This window comes from Clytia hemisphaerica, unplaced genomic scaffold (genome assembly GCF_902728285.1).
Source record: "Clytia hemisphaerica strain Z4C2 unplaced genomic scaffold, Clytia hemisphaerica genome assembly, whole genome shotgun sequence".
NCBI lineage: Eukaryota > Metazoa > Cnidaria > Hydrozoa > Leptothecata > Clytiidae > Clytia > Clytia hemisphaerica.
Genome location: NW_027103974.1, coordinates 2,859,672 through 2,881,808, shown reverse-complemented (window position 1 = coordinate 2,881,808; position 22,137 = coordinate 2,859,672). Strand labels below are relative to the sequence as shown.

The following is a 22,137-nucleotide window of genomic DNA, read 5'->3' as shown; positions in this document are numbered from 1 at the left end:
TGACGCAAAAGAGGCATAAAGTAGAGACATTGATTCATTAAAAATGTCCGGTAAATTTCTTCCTTTGTATGCTATAATGAATGCGGCTACCTGTAAAAGTCCTGCGAATCCAAGCTGTATCGTTTTTGGAATTACATTCCTACAAAATAGAAATGTGACTTTGTCTAAGATTTGTCTTCGTGATTGGACCGTAATGGGTTGCGTTTCCATAGCAACAATGGTCAAAACAACTGAAGAGATGGTCAAAATGAGAATTGTAAACCATTGCTGGAGAATCGTGTTTCGTTTGCTTTTTGTTGACAATTTGTGCATTGAATTGAAAGCAGTCAATATTTTGTGTGATTTCATGAGAACTATTGCAATGAAAAACGTGTATAAGTTCCCAGCAATAATAGCATCTAGAAAACAAGTGACCATTCTCGGTTCTGCATGAGTGGATATCACAGAAGCTGCATTGAGCAGGATTGAAGTAAATAAGTGAATTACAGTCAGTATAAAATCTGAGCTTTTAACAATGGGTGTTTTGTGATATATGATAAAGATTATCAATGTTAAAACACAGAATGCAATGTGAAAACAGCATAATCCAAAAGCCGTGAAATAGATTGTGCTTTTGACCAGAAATTCCTTACGATACGAGTCAAAACATTCGGTGTGATTTACGTTGGAAAGATAATAGCGAGGACATTTCTGACACTTTTCAACATTTCCTTTGTTGAATTTGATGAAGTTTTGTTGACATTGTTTACAAGTAAAACCATATTCGGAATTCCATTTCGTGAATTGTTTCAAACGTTTTCCTCTACTTTGTTCCCAGCCTGGATGACACTGATATGATTCACATGTAGTTTGAATGAAAGATTCACTTAATACCACATTTACTTCCTTCAAATGATAGGCCAACCTTTTCTCTTCGTGGAACTGCATTTTATATGTGAGGGAACGTGATTTCTTTCTAAAAAAAACCACGCCAATGCTTGAAAAGGGAAATGATATAAATCGTTCTACTTTTGTACTTCGTATTTCACCAATCGATTCAAAGACCGTATCAAAAAGGATAAATGCTGTTTCGACTACCGTTTTATTTTGTTCAAAGTTTTTTTCAAATAGAGATATTTGCTTTTTGAATTTTTCTCGTTTTTTTGCGATCAATTGACGCATTTTGGTTTGATAGTTGAAAATCATAATTTCTTCTAGATCACCAGATTGGAAAGCTGATTTTATCATAGATTCTGTAAGGTCGTGAGTAAACCAGATAAAATTTGTATAAAAATAAATGTTGACAGATTTCACAAACTTCATTTGATCATGAGGATTGCCAAACAATACCAAAACATTGAGCGATAAATCTTGATGTAAAATGTCGACAGCTCTGGTAAAGTTGGTAGAATTTTGAATGTCAATAGTATCTGTAAAATAGCAAGGATCAAAAAGGTCTTGTTGGCTAATCTTGTCAATGAACCTTCGATGCATTTTTAAATAATATTCACTGGAATCTCTTCTCGAACCTTTTAAAAGTAATAATCCGAAACGCTTCCATCTGAAGATTTCCATGTGCTTGGCAAAAATGTTCGATTCTAGCTCTAAAAAGTCAACTAAAGTAAAATAAAAAACATTCTTCGCGTTTTGATTTAAATTTACGACATCTGAATATCGTATTGCCGTGATCAACTTCGAAAATAATTCGGTCATTTCTTTATCCATATGAACTATGAAAAAAAAGATTGTGTTTTTACTTCTAATAACATGTCTCAAATTAATAACCACACCTCTATCGTTGAATTTGATTAAAGAAGCATTAAATTGTATATTCATTTCAAGATCCAATATAAACGTGGTTGTTAGACGAATCATCAGTTCACGATCTTGACAAACATCATAAATTAGATATTCATGGTCGTCAAATGTCGAGTACCGTTCTTTGGCAAGATTGAATGTTTTGTTAACAATATCATGGTAAAGAACAGCTCTCCTTTGCAAATCTGTCTTGTTTAAATTTCCATCACATTTTGAAAAGATGCCAATGATCTTTTCTGAGTTGGTGAAAGTTAATGCAACAACTATGAGCAGTATTTGTAAAATCATTCTACTTATTTATTTCGGAATACTTCAGTTAGAGACACTTGGATAATTTTTCCCTTCGTTTTTTTTCTAGGCCTTTTTACTAAATAACTAAATTTTTTTTCCTTTTGTCTACTTTTTTTTATTATCCTCTACTAAAAACACAATATGTTCCAGTTTCGTGGAGTGTTCTTTTTTCATTGCTCACAGTTCCAGAGTTCTAGGGGTAGTTAATTTTTTTCGTTTTAATAATTCTTTTACTCAAAGCACTTGTTTTACAATTTTGGAAAGTACATCAATAGATGAGTTCTGTGACACGGGTGTTTTTTTTTGCCCCGCAGGGGCTTTTCTTGCTTCACGTAGCGGCAGAAAAATATTCATGTTCATGTTGTTTCTTCCGATTCTGAGCGGGCCGCCGCGGTTAAAAAATGTTCGCGCGCACCTAATATTATATCTCTTTCGTTTGCTATTTCAAATCAATAACTCTTGATTGAAGGCAATATACCTTTCGGTAATTAGTTCTTAGAAAGTAAACAAAGGATGGCGAAAAAATTGAGCATACTTATTTTTATTATAAGCATCTACTTTATAAGAAATAAGCATCTACTTTATAAGAATCAAATCAATATCTCTTGATTGAACGCAATATGCCTTTCGGTAATTAGTTCTTACAAAGTAAACAAATTATGGCGAAAAAGATAAGCATATTTATTTTTATTATAAGCATCTACTTTATAAGAATCAAATCAATAACGCTTGATTGTAGGCAATATGCCTTTCGGTAATTAGTTATTAGAAAGTAAACAAAAGATGGCGAAAAAGATGAGCATATTTATTTTTATTATAAGCATCTACTTTATAAGAATCAAATCAATAACTCTTGATTTAAGGCAATATGCCTTTCTGTAATTAGTTCTTATAATGTAAACAAAGTATGGCGAAAAAGATGAGCATATTTATTTTTATTATAAGTGTCTACTTTATAAGAATCAAATCAATCAAAAGAATTTTTGGCGTTTCCACTGTGATAACATGTGAGCGATAACTTCTCTTTTTGAGATGTGAGCGACCGTCTATCGCATGTCATCTCAAAAGTAAAGTTGAAACTAGTCCTTCTTCCCCCGACTTAAATTTTATCGATAAAACGAATTTAAAATCTACACATGCGTTATTTTGCTTACTTGGGGATATTTCGAAAGGAAGCTCTGCGGGGCATTCTTAGCGACAGCTACTTGCTAGTTTAATTTTAAAGACCAGAATAAACAAGCTAGATGCTGAATGGACCTACCTGATGATGAAAGTTAGATAGCAATAAGGAGAACAAGCTGGATGAAAAAAAATCAGTCAGAAAATATAGCGTTTAGCGAAAATGAATAACGCAATATATTCATCATTGATTGTTGATGGGGGGGGGAGAGGGAAGGGTTGTAGGGAAAAAATAAATAGAAAGTTCTGGTCGCAAAAATCAGTTTTATTGACAATTGAATCATGCTTGATAGTGAGCATTATTATCAATAATGTTTTTGTGTGAAAAACATAGAAATATATGGAAAAAATCCAATGAAAATCTGCAAAAACGGCGATTTCCGGCATTTTCAACTTGAAAAATGTTTTTCTCAAAAATCGAACTCGACCATGTTTTGAGCATTGCGAAACGCATCTTTCTGCAAAAGATCAGAAAAAACTAAGGATAAAAATTCGAGAAAATGTCAAAAAACCGGTTTTTCCGGTATATTTCGGCCGTAAAAAGAGTTTTTCGAAAATCAGGCTCCGTCACATTTTAGGTATTGTCATTTTGCATCAGTGTGCAAAATCTCATAAAAAATATAAAGTACAGCTCGAGAAATTCAAGAAATACTGTCTTTCCGGCGAAAATAGGTTGTTCCGGCAATTTTTAAATAGTTCCGGCTTCAAAAATCAATTTTATTGAAAATTGAAGCATGCTTGATGGTGGGCATTACTATTAATAATGTTTTTGAATGAAAAAACAACCAATTATCAGGAAAAAGTCCCATGAAAATCTAGGAAAACGGCGATTTCCGGCATTTTCGGCCGGAAAATAAATTTTCTCAAAAATCGGACTCGGCTATATTTTGGCCATTATTAATACGCATCTTTGAACAAGAAATCAGAAAAAAATGAAAAATCTCGAGAAAATGCCAAAAAACCAGCGAAAATTTTTTTTTTTCGAAAATCGGGCTCTGTCACATTTTGGGCATTGCCATTTTACAATTTTACAAAGCTAGTTTATCATTTCCTTGACTTTTTAACGAGGAGCTAATATTTCCTAGGAGATTTCTACTCTAATGAAGCCACTATTTCCTAAGTTTATTTTAACACCGAGGGTCAGCATTAAGAGGGAGTTATTCATTAAAATAGTGTCGCTAGTATTTCTCTCACGAGGAAAAATCAGTAACTTACGGACTGGCATTTTGTTTGGGAAACAAGAAAAAAAAACACCAAAATTGTTCAGTGAAAATGTCACGTTTTAAACTTTATGTAATCTATGATATTTTATAATAACCTCCCTCTCGAGATCTATGTAGAAGATAAAGCTAATAAAAAATCCAACCTGGAATAAAAATACTATAATTATCAAAAGCATCTCCTCTCGACAATGTCACGAAATAATTTACATGTTTTTTTTATAAGAACATCCAAGATTTTTGAAGCATTTTGGATGTTGTTAAGTTTTTAAGTTTCTCCTTAAGTGAATTAATTATGACAGGAATTGAATTTGGCAATCTTTGGTGAATATTGGCAAAAAATTGCATACTGATAGTATGCAATTTTGAGTAAAATACCACGTAATCTTTAGTTTATCTTCCCATCCGCCAAATTAAAATTCCAGCCGAAATTAATTCACATAAGGTAAGCCTAAAGGCCGGCCTCCCATTCGCGCGACATGAGCGAAAACTTTTTGACGTTTTTGTAAGCTCATTGGTCGGTTTTTTTTGTTCGCTGGAAACGTTATCTTTTCTTCAGGCAAAAAATATTAAAAAAAAACTGTCGCCCATTTTGCGCGAAAGTGGAGTCCAGCCTTAAAAATACTCTTAAAATATTCTTTATCTCGCCATTTTGTGAGTATTTTTGTGAACTCTTGTAAGAAATTAGTTGTCCATAAAACCATAAAGTGTTCTTCCATTTGTTCTCGATATTTTGGCCATCATATTATAATAAACGTGTTTGTCAAGGTGTCCGTTGGTTAGATGTGTCCGAAGATGATTAAAAATGTTATAATACACGCTTTTTTTATAAGAATACACTTTATAAGAATGTCCATGATGAAAATGGCCAAAAAATTAAGAATATGGTAAGAATATCACCATCATGGAATTTAGCAACTGAACCTAAGAATGCCATTTTTAATGTATTTTAACCTGTAGATTGCCAATTTCGATCTTAACCTAAGAATACCGTAAGAATATTTTTGAATGATTTTCGCCAAAAAGTTAAGAATATCCATCATGATGAAATGAAAAAACACCATTCTTATAAAAAAAGCGTGTATTTTGAAAATAAATTTTTTTTCTACATTTTGAGGTAAACCCAAATGGTTTTGAGTCAGCTACAAGAAAAAAAAACATTGAAATTTTATACTAATGTTCAATTTTTAAAACAACTGGAGACTCCATTTTGTCCAAAACCTAAGAAACCTAATATCTTAAGAATGGGAATGGCTGAACAAATGCTGCTTGATAAACCACTTTAGAGCCAATAAGTGAATGAAGTCCTGTAAGACAAACTGAGCCTCAGCCAAAGATTTTCTTGCAGAATACTTAAAAGAGTACACAATTGTCGGAAAATTTAGCAAACTTAGCAAATTAAAGCTTTCAGGTTTTATAGAAAATGCTGTTGGTAAGCTCAGTAAAAAATACAACAAAAATGTCAAGTAGATATTTTTTCTCACCAGGTTAACAAGCATTTCGTTCAGTAAATTCAGTTAACTACAGTAAGTCCATTCGCTTAAACTATGTAAACTCTCTTTTGCTACAATGTGGATTAAACTAAGATTCTTGAGATTGGCTTTCACACGGTGGCAATAAAGCGAAGGGTACTTTAGACATGTAATCTCTACTAGGGTGAAAAAATGTCTGCGGTCTATAGGTATTGCATCTCAATTATTTTTACAGACATAGAAAAAACACACACACAATAATGATAGGTTTATACCCACCAATAGATGACTATGATTACATTATAATTGTAACTTTTGATTTTATTGCTCCGTTTAAAAGGCGCAGAATTCTTTTGACCTTATCAGATTGATATTGGTTTGCACCAGTTTCACTTCATAAATATTTTTTGTGCTGTTGGTAGCACTTTGTTGGGATGGTTGGATAAAATCTGAAGCTTCCTAGAGAGGTAACGACTTATATGGTTACAAAATCTTTAAAAGACTTTGTGTACATGAAGTAAATTGGTAGTAGTAGGATAGCACTGACCTATTTCCAACTATATGACTTGTATTTCCATGAAAAGAAGCGTGTCCAGATTTAAAACTGACTAATCCGCCATCTTGTTTTCCATTATGATCGTCAAAAGCGCCATTCGAATGTTTAAAAATTCAAATGTTCTAAAATCTAAGGTAAATTAGAAAACGAAATGGAAGACTAGTCGACTTCAAAACTGGACACATTTTAGCAGTAAGTTGGCCTATCTAGCAGTGTTGCATACAACTCGTTTTCACAGATCCGGTATGATTTATTTCAGCCAATGAGGGTAAAATTAACAGACTGAAACTCGTTGATATTCCCATGTTTTTTATGGCTGGTACCATTGTTTTCAACTCAAAATATTTGATTTTGTAAAAAGGAGTTGTTTATTTAATTAATTTCAGCGGGGACATAAATTTGAGTATAAATTTCCACTGGGGACGATATCTTGGCCAATTTTTTAGTGGGAGAAGGGTCCCAGCACGTCTTTGAGAAAGGAATGTTTCCAGACATAAATGATAATGAATAAAGGAGTGTTTCCAAATTATGAATTCTGATATATTCATAGACAATAAGATTCATTTGTTTTACTTATTTCATTTAGTATACGTCAAAGCACAATGGGAATGTCACCAAATCGGCTAAAAATAATCCTGGCAATTATAACAGTATGCCTTATGCTAGCACAACATCATGGCGTAGATGCAGAGCGATCCAGTAGCATTACACAGACAGAATATACTCCACCAAAAGACCTGAGAGGAGGTCATTTCAGGATTAAACAACACAACGAAGGGGAGGTAACATGAAGAATTTTTCTCAACTCTTGGTTTGATCAGGTTAATTTGTTTTCATGATTTCGCAATTTTTGCGATTGTTTGTCTCGCAAAATACGAAGAGATATACAGTTGACTCTCTCTCTAATTCGATCTTCATGAGACTAAAAACTTTCCTCCAATTAACGAAAAATTCGAATTACAGACAGTAATTTAAACCACTTTTCAGCCAAAGAGACCAATATTTTAGTTCGTATTATAGAAAGATTCGAATAATAATTTTGAATTAAAAATTGACTGTAACGTATGTATCATTATCGGAAAGTCGACAGTCGACAAAAAATCGAATCGTTTAACATGTACTTTCATAGACACGGAGAGATAATAAATTGAAATTCGTATTTCATTATTTGGCATGATTCTTAGCTAACTACATAGGAAATGTTTTGGGTAAAATTATCCGGTTTTATAAACAATAAATATCCTGAAAAAAATTTTCGGGCCAGAATTTGCACAGCTCCAACTACAGAAAGAAGGTTGGACGCTCTCGCTCGTTTATCTGAGGAGAATGGAAGCTAGGAATTTGCCGAAACGTGGAAAGTGCCGAACGGCGCGACATGGAGTGACATGGCGTGATTTGCTCAGATGGAGCTGGCTGCGAAGGCGTGGGGCCTACGGACCGAAATATAAGTTAAAATATGATTTAACCTTTACATTAAAGGCTCAAAAGCTCAATAAATTTTTTGGAAGTGGCAACAATTACGGATGAATTCAAATGTGATAGGCTTCCATTCCATTTTAGATATTGATCGATTATACCCTTGACTTCAAACTTGGCGGTGAACATTCCAAGAAATGCACAGAACAAGACATTCAAAGTAAAACCATTATTGAAACCAATATTCCAATTTTCCATTGGGAAAATGATCCAATTGAAAACGAGTATTCGGGGGTAAGTGCATACATATAATCCACTCTAATTCTAGTTTTCACGGATAGAAGTTCTAACACATTAAATGCCACTATAACTTCAATTTCGTTTATATTCTAAAAAAAAGATTGCTACAAGCATCAGTTATTATTGTAGTAGGGTCAAAAAAAATATGTGACCGGGTAGCTCAGTCGGTAGAGCATTCGCCTTATAATTTAAGGGTTGTGGGTTCGATCCCCGGTCACCGCCAACTCAGCGAATGAGTAGCTTAGATTGGGTAATCTGATCTAGACAGTAAGTTACTGGGAGCTGAGAGTAGGTGTGGCGCTCGACCTCAGCATTCGATCTCCTAGGTCTAGCGCAAATAGAAAAGGGGATAGACTCCCTCACTCCCGGCTCCGTCGACAGCCACCAGATGAATATACTTACTAATTAGGGTCAAAAAAAGGCAGAGATTCAGGCAAAATTGTCTCACTCAATAAATAACAACCACCTGCTGGTCGTGGGCTCCTTGAAAACAACCGAGAGAGATTGTCTAAAACACCTATATTACTAGGCTATCCACGAAAAGCATCTAGATATCTGCCGGTGACAAGATTAGCCAATACCACAGGATTCCATACCTTTCTGGTTTAGCAGCGGTAGTGACAATGAAGAAAAATAGGAATAAATTAGGTCTACTGACACATGTAAGGATTTTCACATTCACATCGTTTTCAGGCGATGGAAATTGGTAAGGTTCAATTTGTGTGCATTTTACGAGATGATGTTGGCATGAAGAGAATCGTTGGAAAGATGGACAACCTCAAATATAAGACGAACGCTAAGAAGATTTATATCGGGTAAGCAAAGCCAATAGCTAGTTTATGTATGTGTCTCACAGATATCTGTAAAGCCCGAAGGGCTAGATAGGCAACTTTAAGCTTTCTCCAGCAAAAAAAAGTGAAGCAAAAATTTGACTTTTTAAATTTCGTGCCGATGGATAGGATCTAGCATCTTAATTAACGCTATTTCACATCTCTCAAACCGGTGAAATTGCATATTTTAGTCACGTGACTTTGGTAGGAAATCCTTCCAAACCTAGTCTTCGGGCTTTACAGATCTGTAATGTGTCTGCGACGGAAACGGTTGGCTTTTGATTCGTCTAGATCCTGACTGACTGAGGAGAACGGTAAACACGCACGTTTACCATCCTCGACTTTTGAGAGTCAGAACTACGGGTTATTCCAAATCACTTCAGTCACTCCGCCGTCCCACTAATCATTTCTAGAATTAATCATTCAAACTTCATCCAAAACATCTAAATAAGGTACAAAGTCGAATTATAATTACGGATAAAGCGAGAAGGTTTTGCTGAAAAAATAAAATTTTATTGACTTTCAATTTAACTTATGGAATGGTAACTTTACCACAAATTTTTTTAGCATAAAGTACAAACCAGGAACCACCATCCAACCCTTATACTCATACTACAACACAGAAAGACGATCAGATACTGGACGAAGGAACACCATGCCCATAGTTACAATGTTCCCTTATTATAAAGTGGATTTATCGGGTGAACACAAGCTACAATTGCATCGTAAGTTCTTACGACACCTTTTTGAAATTACAGTTGATGATCTCTATTTTTTCGATTTTCAAAGGCAGTAGGATGTTCATCCAATAATGTAGCTTATCGAATAGTCGAATGTTGAATTAGAAAAGTCGACTGTATCTCGAAAATTCGAAAGCTACTCATTTCAATCCTAGCTTAATAAGTATGACAGCAAAGTCTCTATCAAGACCTTCAAAGAAAACCTCAACGATGCATGGGAAAACCATCCCTCAAAATACGATTCAAGAATAGTGTAAAATAAGATCGGTTAGAGGCCCACTGTGAGCCTTGCTAGTAAACCTTTATGATGACACTACCACACCTTTTGTTGAGAGTTATGTTTGAAGATGTAGATATAAAATACAAGAAAATACTATCTCTAGGCCAATAGTTTGTCTCGCGCTTGTCTCATGCCGAGGCAGCGCAGAAACTTAATAAAAGACATATCAGCGTCCGTTCGAAAGTACTTCATAAATGTGATGTTGTTATTAAGGCGTTACTCTCTAGTCTTTGCCCATTTGTCCTTTCGAAAGTGCTTCATTTCAAATTGATTCACTTTTTCATTTCTCATTTGATTTTCAACCAATTAGCAGATTATGAAATCAAAGCTAATGACCATTTTTTATTAATTGCATGCTTTAAACCATCAATTAGAATGGTCATTTGCAAGAAAGGAGACGGCAAGCCTAGATTAAATTGCTACTTTAGTTGGTTGAAATTAAACCTTAGACACAATATTGCAAACAAAAATCAATTGCTAAGTTAATTAACAATGCATTTGTCTAGCATAGACGCCCAAACTAAAGTCTGTTCCAATGATCCAGTAAGAAACATTTTCATCCTCAATTTTTTGGAAAATTCTAAGAAAACTTACAACAAGGCATCAAAATTATCCCCCCCTCAAGAGAAATCGTTCAAAAAGTTCGGACTGCCAATTTTTATTGGAACAAACTTTATACGAAATGTCACATTAGATATTTGTTTTCGTTTGGGAAAAGACACCTTACTTATTTAATACCTGAAACCATGACCAGCTGACAATTTGAAGTAAAACAATATAAAAGATAATTTGAAAAAATTCACCATCATTATCTTGATCTTTATCTTGATATTTCATGTACATCTAACACATCTTTCAGGAGAAATCTATTCTACCCCTCTTATTTACTCTTCAAGGGACAAAGGACTCTTTTCAAGTTATAAAACGATTCGGAAGTACGGGCAGTATTTTAGGCGACTTTTCCAGCTGAGTGGACCAATGTTTAGTTCGAATTACAGAAAGATTCAAATAATAGAAGTTCGAATTACAGAATGTTTGCTGTAGTACTGAACGCGTGATACTGTACTTTGCTCTCACTAAGACTAGAGGGAAATCTAACTAAAATAATCAGGTCATAATCAGGAAAGTTTTACCTTATTTCTTTAGAACTGGACGAAGATAACGATTATTTGAAATGCACCTTAGCTGATACAAACAAAGTTTTAGAAAACTGTGAATTCACAATTCTCAAAACTGTGCCTCCAGGAGAATACTTCATCCGACTTAAGGTGTGTGTTTATCTGTCACAAATAGCGTTGCTTCAACGTCCATCTAACGTTCATAACATCCGTAAAAAGTTAGCTAAACTTTCTATCAACATGTATCCTACCCATGTCCCTCCGCAGAGTGTTGACGATTTTCATTTTTGAAGAACTTAAGGCGTACAAACTTTCGAGGGCATTAACTTAATTGCAAATCAAAACATAAAAATGAAATCTTTACACGAAAAGCTTCGAGGGACAAATAACAGACTAAACAAGCTAGATGCTGAATGGACCTACCTGATGATGAAAGTTAGATAGCAATGCGAGGAGAAAAATGAAAAAAATCAGTCAGAAAATATAGCGTTTAGCGAAAATGCATAACGCAATAAATTCATCATTGATTGTTGATGGGGGGAGAGGAAAGGGTTGTAAGGAAAAAATAAATGGAAAGTTCTGGTCGCAACAATCAGTTTTATTGACAATTGAATCATGCTTAATGGTGAGCATTGTTATCAATAATGTTTTTGTGAGAAAAAAATTGGAAATATAAGGAAAAAATCCAATGAAAATCTGCAAAAACGGCAATTTCCGGCATTTTCCACCAGAAGAAATTTTTCTCAAAAATCGAACTCGGCCATGTTTTGAGCATTGCAAATACGCATCTCTCTGCAAAAAATCAGAAAAAACATAAGATGAAAATTCGAGGAAATGTCAAAAAACCGGTTTTTCCGGCATATTTCCGGAATTTTCGGCCGGAAAAAAATGTTTTTCGAAAATCGAGCTCCGTCACATTTTTGCATGAGTGTGAAAAATTTCATAAAAAAATATAAAGTACAGCTAGAGAAATTCAAGAAATACTGTCTTTCCAGCGAAAATAGGTTGTTCCGGAGATTTTTAAATAGTTCTGTCTTCAAAATTCAATTTTATTGACAATTGAAACATGCTTGATGGTGGGCATTGCTATTAATAATGTGTTTGAATGAAAAAAACAACCATTTAAAAGGAAAAAGCCCAATGAAAACCCAGAAAACGGCGATTTCTGGCATATTTCAGGCATTTTCCGCCGGAAAAAATTTTTTCTCAAAAATCGGACTCGGCCATGTTTTGAGCATTGTTAATACGCATCTTTGTGCAAAAAATCAGAAAAAACTAATGATAAAATCTCGAGAAAATACCAAAAAAACAGTATTTCCGGCATATTTCCGGCTTTTTCGGCCGGAAAAAAATTTTTTTCGAAAATCGGGCTCCGTCACATTTTAGGTATTATCATTTTGCATCAGTGTGCAAAATTTCATAAAAAAATATAAAGTACAGCTCGAGAAAATCAAGAAATACCGTTTTCCGGCGAAAATGGGCTGCTCCGGCGATTTTAAGAAAGTTCCGGCTTCAAAACTCAGTTCTTTTGACGATTGAACCATGCTTCATGGTGGGCATTGCTATTAATAATGTTTTTGTGTGAAAAAACAACGAAATATAAGGAAAAAGTCCGTTGAAAATCTGCAAAAATGGCGATTTCCGGCATATTTCCGGCATTTTCGACCGGAAAAGATTTTTTCTCAAAAATCGGACTCGGCCAAGTTTTGAGCATTGCTAATACGCATCTTTTTGCAAAAAATCAGAAAAAACTAATGATGAAATCTTGAGAAAATGCCAAAAAACCGGTTTTTCCGGCATATTTCCGGCATTTTTGGCCGGAAATGATTTTTTTTCGAAAATCGGGCTCCGTCACATTTTGGGCATTACCATTTTGCATCATTGTGCCAAAAATCAAAAAAAAACTAATGAGCCAATCCTGAGAAAAGCTGGTAACAGACGGACGGACGAACGAACAAACGAACGAACGAACGAACGAACGGACATGGGTTAATTTATAGGACCTCCACCGGGGCACCCGGAGGTAGGTCCAAAAAGTGCCACATATCTTACGTTCTATTTCAAGTTAGAAGTTTTACAGATTTTATATTTTGTCAAGAATTTTTCTCGAGCATTATGTTTCACGAAAGGTCCTTTCCAGAATTTTCAAAGACATTTACTTTTGCGGAATAGGCTAAGATTCGCAAAAAATCGCGAAAGTTTGTACGCCTAAAGTAGTCATAAATATTACATTGAAAAAGAATGTTAGTCCTTTATACACGATCTCGGGGCAGTAAAATATCTTCTTGCTTTTAAAGGAAATAACGGTCTAGAGTATCTCTTATCTTGTGTTCTTAGCTCCAAAAATCCCATTGAACACCAGTCGTACTCAATCGCAAAGCCTCCCCATCCTTTGAGTTGAACTAGAGTAAAGTTTTAATTTCTTAGATAGAAGATATGCAGAATAAAGGCCAGGTCACAAACAAAGAAGGCGTTTTCAGTTTCATTATCGTATCAATTGACGTTGGCAAAGTGAATAACACGCATCCAAAAACATTGAAGCCTCGGTTTGAATCGTTCTTGGAACATTCGAGATGTGATTACCAGCTAGCAGATGTCGATCCTGATAGTGGACGTGTGAAAACGAGTTGGAGTGAAAGTCTTAGTGTGAAGTATAACTCAAATACTACGTAAGTTGGATGCCTATTGTGCTACTTAAATTACACAACACATTGCCAAACAAAATTTGACAATATAATATAATTTGCGGACCGTTAAAAAATAACAGGTACTTTATGATAGAAAGGAATTTTCTTTCTGTAAAAGAAATCCCTCTATATTGTTGGAATAATATTCCTAATTGAGCTGACAATATATTGCGGACATCTTTTCAATATAATACAGACACATTTTTAATATATTGTCAGCACTTTGCAATATATGGTCAATATATTGCCTGACAATTATTTTGTGTAGTGTATGTAGCTCTTAAGAAATCGGGGTTTCTAGAGACAGCAAAACCTGAGAATGTTCTTAACTTGTTTTGGCCAATGAAGCCTTATTGTTATAAAAAACGTGTATCATAACTTACATGAAATTTATTTAGTATTTCTGTTTAATCGACAGATTGAACCGAATCCAAGTGATTGGACCAAAAGGTGTTACGTACAAGACTTCTGACCAAAAAAACAACAAAATGAGAGTAGATCTATCGTGGAATCCTTCACAAAACAACATGCAAAACGGAAAATATATCATTTGTGTTCATGTGTCAGCAACGGATAAGTAAGGTTATTTTACCTATGCAACCAAAATCCCTTAATGCCAATCAACACATACAGTTGACTCTCGCTAACTAGAACTTTTATTATTCGAATCTTTCTATAATTCGAGCTCATTCTCAGTTCCCGTCAAGGCGAAACCCTCGTAAATCACTTTCTATTATTCTCTAGTTCGAACAAATTAAGCTTTCCCGTTTCGAGTTCGAATCAGCGAAAGTTAACACATATGAAGCTGTATGTTGGTCTTGCAAAAAAAAAAAAACATATGGCAAAAGCAATGGGAAATATCTACCTAACCAATCAAATTGTAGATCATTTGTTCCATTTCTTTTTATCAACATTGTCAACGTCGAAGCGCTTTCGAAATTTTTAAATGTGTAGCTTTAAGACAGAAGACATTATATTGTCAAATAGAATCAATCAAACGTGAACTGTTTTGTTTTCTTTTTGATAATGTTCCACTCTTAAATATCTTTTCAACAAGAAAAAACCGCTTATTTTATTCGAATTCGAAAAGTTACAGCAGTCCGTTTCAAATGATATAATTTGAATTAAATACCAGTTTTATACTTGTTGAAAAGATACTCAAGAGTGGAATATAAAAGGAAATCAAATAAATGAATAAAAAAAATTGGAAACGAAGAATAAAAAAAAACCAACTTCGAGAAGAACTATGTTGTAATTAACGTAGGTTTTTTATTATTTTCCAATTTGTTGCATTTTTTTAGGAGTGGAGTTCAGCCGAATATTCACATCTCAGACACTAAGTGTTATTATCTTCATGTTGGTACAGGTACGTACTGTTAGAAATGATTCATTTCTGAATTCAAGGCGAAAAGCCAATGAAAACAAGAAAAATACATATCTAGTCTATACCGCTATTACACAGGGAAGGCTACGTTAGGCCACGCTAGAGTTTGACTAGATACCTCCAGTAGGAAACATGTCATCAAAAGTCGTCAAAAAATTCAGCCAAAAGTAAACTCTAGTCTAGTCTAGTAGGGTCACCGTTGACTAACGCGACCAATAAGAAATTCATTGACATTGCCTTTTTAACATTTTTATATATATTTCTATAGATTATCGATACATGAAGATGAGCTTCATAAAACCGAATCGAAGACTATTGAATGCAGAAAATTTCGACCGATTTGAAATTAAAGTTTTAGGAGCGGTGAGTTAAATTTTGTAAAAAGCTGCTAATCATAATGAAATTCTGAAGTTTTAGAATTCAAAGTCATTATCATTGCTGGGTTCTTGTCGCGGTCCAATGTGGTTGAGTCGTTTGCTTTTTTAAGGTAGATTAGCTGGAGTTAGGGATTCGGGATTTGATATTCGGGATTCAAAATCGATATTCGAAAAACGTCAATAAAAAAATTACTGACTAATACTATTGACTTCAAATAAAAAAAAACGGAAGACAAACTTTACAAATAGCGAATCTACCGCTTTTTTACCCTCCCTACAATCTCTTATCAAGGATAAGTTGATTACTCAAAAGTTCCAAATTTGTCGGCTGATTCTTGATATGTGTGTATTAATGTAAAAAAGTGATATATTTTTTTATCGAAAGCACCCAAAAACACCAAATTTCGACCACTGTTTCTATTTTTCGTAACAGAGAGAGTTCAAATCTCATCATTTTTCGGGTTTTCCGTTAGAAAAAATGACTTACGCATATTAAGAATTTGTCAGGTTAAATTTAAAGATTTTAAAAAGAATGCTTTGTTAATTTTTTATATGCCTTACTTTAAGTATATTTGGTTGCTTCAAAGGTAATGATTTTCCGAATATCGGAAAACGTTAAAAAAACCTTTCAAAATAAAGTTTATCATAAAATTCCCATTTTATTTCAGTTCCAAAAACCCACAGCTGGTGAAAGCACATTCATCTTAAAAGAAAAATCCACCGACAATGAAATATACACATTCCCACTAGCTGATGGAAGTACCACATACAACATCACATCCGACAACAGGCTAATCATACAAAGCCCGAGCATGCGTAATCTGACCATAGGAAAATCGTACTATGTTGAAATATATGGTGATTTGTTTGTCTCACAAGCTGAGTGTGCTAACATCGAAACAAAGTCACCTGGTGGTGATTGGAAAACCATCGGATGGGATTTCGAAGTTGGTTATTATAGGGGTTAGTATTGAGCTGTTCCATTAAAAATCCATGACCACCCTCTGTCGCGGATTTTGATCATGTGATCAATATCAATGGTGATAAAAAAATCAATCTCAGAATTCGAAACAACCGGACTTCCAGACCATGTTTCTTTTTTTACGATTCTGAAGAATTTTCCTTTCATTTTAAGTCTTTTCACCCGATTTAAGCGGTAGAATTTTTATAAATATTGCTTTTTCTAAGGCGAAAACGGCTAGTTCTTTCATTTATGGGTACATTCTTCTTGGAATAGCCAAGATAATGCATTCGTATACAAATTTCTTAGCTTTGTATGAAATACTGGTTGACGAAAATAAACAATTTCTCAATTTACCAAATGCCCGACTTGCCGAAATGATTCGGGCATCAACATCAACATTATCATTACAATCTCTCGTCAGAAAAGAGCCTAGATAACAAAAGCGATCCACTATTGGTAAATGTGCGCCACCTGGTAGAACAATATTTGACAGATTGCTGCCATCGTATGTAGAAGGATTGGCGTAAAATTATTAATTCCAAGTAGCATATTTTTTGATAGTTTTATCTAGTTACTTATTTGCATAATTATTCCTTTTTTCGCTTTTTATTTTATCTACCTAGCGCTGTGATCTCTATCTTAGGATAGGGCCTATTCCCTGTGCTAAGGGAAGGTTTATCTCTCTCTCTCTCTTCGGAGGACGGATTTGGAAAAGTACAGTATTGATTTATCGTCATCATTCTCAGTCAGTCAGGGTCTAAATAAATCAAAAGCTAATTGTAACTCTCACATTGACATTTAATTCGTATCCTTTAACTAAAAAGAAAAGTAAACATGCATTTATCTTTTTTTTTCATTTTCAGACCTTCCAGCCTCCGCAGCAGATTTTCAACAGAGCCCGCAAAACAAATCAAATCTCTTACAGTGTTATCACGATCACATGCGATTCACTATGCCAAATTTCAAGAACCAAAACATTCAAATCAAGAAAGTCACACTGAATGATGACTCATGTAGGCTTATCTATAACAAGAGCGGAGGAAATTTCTTTATAAGCACGCAGTACGGTCAATGCAAGACCACCATGAAGGAAGAGAGAGAATTTATCTTGTTTAAGAATATCGTGAGAGTACATTTTGTGAAGGTGGAAAAAGAAAACAGCTTGATCGAAAGAAGCAGGTATGTCTCGCGTCCGAAGGGCTAGATGGCGTGCTTTGGCTGAAAAGTGTGCCATGGTTCGGTAGGACAAACCGAGGTCACGTGACATTACAATAGTATTTCAACGCTTGACCAATCAGAAGCTTCGCGGCTTTTCGAAAACAATAGCAACAATATTTTTTGTGTTATTAGCTTTTTTGCTTGAAAAAGCATAAAGCACTTCACCTAAGTACATACCAATATATAGTAAGTCTCCCAGTTAGTCTCCAAGCATGGCACCTATGCACTCTAAAGGTCTTTGTCCTGTAAGGGAATCCTCACAGGTTGGCGGACCGTTTTTATCAATCCAGATTTGTTGTGAATATTAAAGATGTTCTTTGTTATGATATAGGAAGGAGGTGCACCTCTACGCTGAAAAGGCAGAATAAACAATAGAATTTCTTAAATTTATTATGAGAGTAGATTTGTCATTTCTTTCCAGAGAGTAAAACCCCTCTCTTTTTGAATTTTTAGGATAATGTTCTCACAAACAGAGAGACCATAGCAGTTCTTTTCCATTAAAAACATTTTCGACATTTTTTTGTACAGAATCTATTTTGTTGGTTTGGAATGTCGCATGAGAAAGAGGAACATCAATACAATTAAAGGAAAGCGCAAAGAAGCTGATGGTATACTTGTTGGTCCACAGACTCTGGAGATCAACGAATATGCACGTGAGTACAACCGAGTAGTTCGCGGGTAATGTCCCAAAAAGTTATTAGTAGAGCGTAAAAAAACTTTGGGCCCTATGCAGATTTCAGAAATCACTGTTAATAAAAATAATCTTTTGTCGTTTTTTGGCAAGAAATGGGAAAATTGCTTTTTGACGTCATAATTGATGACGTCATAAAACCTTAAAATTTCATCTCATACCATAAGTTACACAAGATTTCGGCATATCGGTCCTTCTGTATCGACGGCACTGTTTGACTGTTCGACTTTGAGTTTACACAATAATAAAGGCCCTTGAGCCCAGGAGCAATGAAGTCTAGCCGAATACTAGAAGCGAATCTTCTATCTACCCCAAGCAAGAGAAAGGATTGAGTATCCAAATTCCTAAATCTTTAAAATTTTCGCAAATTCTTTCTCTTAACCAGGTAACAATGCTTCGTTTGAAATCAATTTCCAAGTTTACAAATCAGACGCTTATGACCATCCGTACGGGACCGAAGAATTTCCTATACATCTACCAATCAGTAAACGTCTTTACTTTGAACTAGCATTATCAAGAAGCGATGAGATGAAGATTATCCCACAGTCTTGTTGGGCCACCAGCGACAGAAGTTATCTTTCACAAGCAAGATATTATATCATTGAAGAAAGGTACAGTTAATTCTCTCTAATTCGATCTCGAACGGGGAATTCGAGTTATGGAGTAAGGTTTATCAGGCATTGTTAACTAAAGAGACGAAATAACTAAAGAGACGAAATAACTACTTCGAGATGAGATGACATTCGAGTAAAAGAGGTTTAAGTTGGTTTAAGTCAAAGAGACTCCACTGTTGTTACTTGAGAGCAAGTTCACGCATGAGAGCTCCGTTTCGCCCCGAAACGAAGTCAAGACATTCTATTGGTTATAAGTAACGTAAAACTCGAATTTAACCAATAGAAAGGGCTATTTTATGGCTTAAATAAATTTCGCAGTAAACACTGATGATTGTTTTTACCTCTAATAATTAATAAGCTCTGGGATCACCTGAATTGTCCATTCTGCGACAACTAAAGTAACCATGACAATCATCCAGGATCTTGGATGAAGACCGAACCAATCAAATCACAACAAACAAACCTAGAAAAGATTCAATGAAGAGAGACATCTCAAGACACAACGTACAAATATTTCTTATTGTGGTGTTAACGCATTGATTCTCCACTCTTCTTTTAGATGTCCAAAAGACTTGACCTATCAAAAACACAACCAAAAAGGCGACAACGAAGAAAATGACCAAAAATTTAGATTCTCCATTGAGACCTTCCATTTCAAAGAAAAGAAACAAGAAAGCATCTTTGTTCACTGTGAAAGTTACGTCTGCCGTAACCGCAACGACTGCAAATTCAGATGTCCGAATAGTGTTTTAAGCCGGAATCGCCGTGACGTTAACGGTGGTACGGTGACGGGAATGGGAAATACGGAAACATTCATGACGTCGACGTTGGAAATCAATATTGAAGGTAACATAATTTCAAGTTTTCTTTTAGTTTAATGAAAGCAATCTTAAGAGGTCGAGCGTGCTACTATTGTCATTTACTCTTAGGTTCCAAATAAACGCCACCCCCCCGCTTGTTAATTTAAAAAAAATATTTTCAGCTGTCAAAGAGAAGGCCCCTTATCTTGCTCTTGCCCCCCGTTTATTTGGAACCTAAGAGTAAGAAGATACCTGTCATTATCAAAGGGCATAGATCTATTTATAGACCTTTTGCTGACCAAAACAGTAATGTATCATTATTAGAAACGTGCACTAATGTTTTTTCTGATCATTGTTTTGATGCTGGAGTTTTTAATTATAAAACATAGGTTTAGATCCCTACAATATTATCCCAAACCACATTGGAATAAAGTCCCCAATCTCTGCGGAGGGTTACTAAAAGTAATCAAAACGGATATAAAAAAACATTGAGTTTGAAAACAGCACAACTTCGAAGATCAGGTAAAATAATTTCTAAGGGCTACATACACTACACAATATGTCAGACAATATATTGATGATATATTGCTGAGTGCCGGAAATATATTGAAAAGGTGCCGGCCAACCTCGTTCCCTGCGCATCGTCAGCTTTGTTATGCTTTAACTAAATGGCGCTAGATAATTAAATATTATCTGGCGTCCATCAGTAGTGTAAATAAAGCCTGGGATACACGGGCACGAAGTTGGGTGCCGGCAATATATAGAAATGGTTCCGCAATATATTGTCAGCTTGATATGCAATTTTCCAACAATATAGGGGGATTGTTTGAAAAAAGATTTCCTTTTTATACTAGAGCACTTTTATTTTACTGTTATTTACTTCGCACATTACGGTCCGAAAACCATATTGTCAAATATTGCTCGTCAATATATTGTGTAGTCTAAGTAGCCCTATAAATTCTTAACGTAAAAGGCGTATTCATATTATCTATTGATTTCTTCTTGACATTTTCAGAGCTTCCCTCAGCAGAGGATACAACAATTACTGGGCACAAATCGGGCTCACAAACTATGTTAATGTATATGCAAATCCCGATCGCACTATGCATTATCGGAATCATTTTCGGGTTATGGAAATACCGACAAGGAAGATCGACCAGGAAAGAAGTCGTCGAAGAAAATTTGATCTTAGAACGTGAAATGTAATCTTGTAAAGATCTACGGTAAATTGACCACTGACAGAGGAACTGGGGGTCTAAGAATCACCCGTGTACAAAGTTATGTTAAAATTGTGAATCAGTAAAAAAAAGAGACATTAGCGTTATTCAATATTTGTCAATATCGAATGTTAGATTCAGTAAGTAAATTACAAGTATATATTTTGACTATCTAAATGAAAATCTTAAGGGAAACAGCAGACCAGGTAAACAGCCGCTGAGCATTGTTTTTGCTATCACTCTGGATAATGTATTTATAAAGTTTTTGTAAATTTTGTCGATTTTCTATATTAATTAACTATTTTGTGATTCATGATTATGGTGTTTTCAAATCGAAACATTGATTGTAATTTAAGGGTATTTTAGTGTGAAGATAAATTTTCTTAAATCCAAAATATTCTAACCATACTTATCAATCTTATCCTTCCGCACATAGGGGGCTGGGTTAGAGATGTTCTTACTAAGGTTGACTCTCGCTAGTTCGAACTCGAACGGGGAATATTATTTGTTCGAATTACAGAGAGATTCGGATTATAGAAAGAATATTAAGAAGGTTTTTCATTGACAGGGACTGGGAATAAGTTAGATTAATAAAAAGATTCGAATAATAGAAATTCGAATAAGCAAGAGCCTCAGTGACTTACGGGACTAATTTTTTTTTCAAAACACGTGAACACCAAAGTTAATTCAAAAATGTTTATACTCTACCACCCACCAACCAGATGAACGAATTTGGAAATTAAACAAATGCTTATTTGTACTAGTAATCGTATGGTTTGGAGTGCAATTAACGATTAATCACGAGTAACAAAGGATAAAATAGTAATTTGCACGAGTCCGAAGGACGAGTGCAAATTACGGTATTTTCTGCTTTGTTACGAGTGATTAATCGTTAATTGCACGACAAAACATACGATTCCGAGGTAATCGTCAGTAAATAATCATTAGTAAACTAGTAAAAAGTTTAAAAAGAAAACATTGCAGTG

At 34.7% G+C, this 22,137-nt stretch overlaps 1 protein-coding gene across 1 annotated transcript; it reads left to right on the top strand.

Moving 5' to 3' along the window:
• The first annotated feature begins 6,323 nt into the window (after positions 1 to 6,323).
• On the top strand, positions 6,324 to 21,529 carry LOC136810737 (uncharacterized). The gene is made up of 16 exons (XM_067067339.1): positions 6,324 to 6,426; positions 7,102 to 7,297; positions 8,076 to 8,225; positions 8,925 to 9,046; positions 9,629 to 9,786; positions 11,228 to 11,349; positions 13,627 to 13,868; positions 14,305 to 14,463; positions 15,188 to 15,252; positions 15,539 to 15,633; positions 16,316 to 16,610; positions 17,475 to 17,790; positions 18,358 to 18,482; positions 18,906 to 19,131; positions 19,694 to 19,980; positions 20,950 to 21,529. The coding sequence occupies exons 2-16, from the start codon at positions 7,118 to 7,120 to the stop codon at positions 21,138 to 21,140; spliced, it is 2,733 nt and encodes a 910-aa protein (XP_066923440.1). The 5' UTR covers positions 6,324 to 6,426; positions 7,102 to 7,117; the 3' UTR covers positions 21,141 to 21,529.
• The last annotated feature ends 608 nt before the right edge of the window (positions 21,530 to 22,137 follow it).

What these genes read in the sequence shown, in the direction of transcription:
- LOC136810737 (XM_067067339.1), top strand. Translation starts at nt 7,118, where the DNA reads ATGGGAATGTCACCAAATCGGCTAAAAATAATCCTGGCAATTATAACA. An exon ending in AAGTATAACTCAAATACTAC is followed by an intron (nt 13,869 to 14,304) that starts GTAAGTTGGATG and finishes TTTAATCGACAG; the next exon opens with ATTGAACCGAATCCAAGTGA. An exon ending in AAATTAAAGTTTTAGGAGCG is followed by an intron (nt 15,634 to 16,315) that starts GTGAGTTAAATT and finishes ATTTTATTTCAG; the next exon opens with TTCCAAAAACCCACAGCTGG.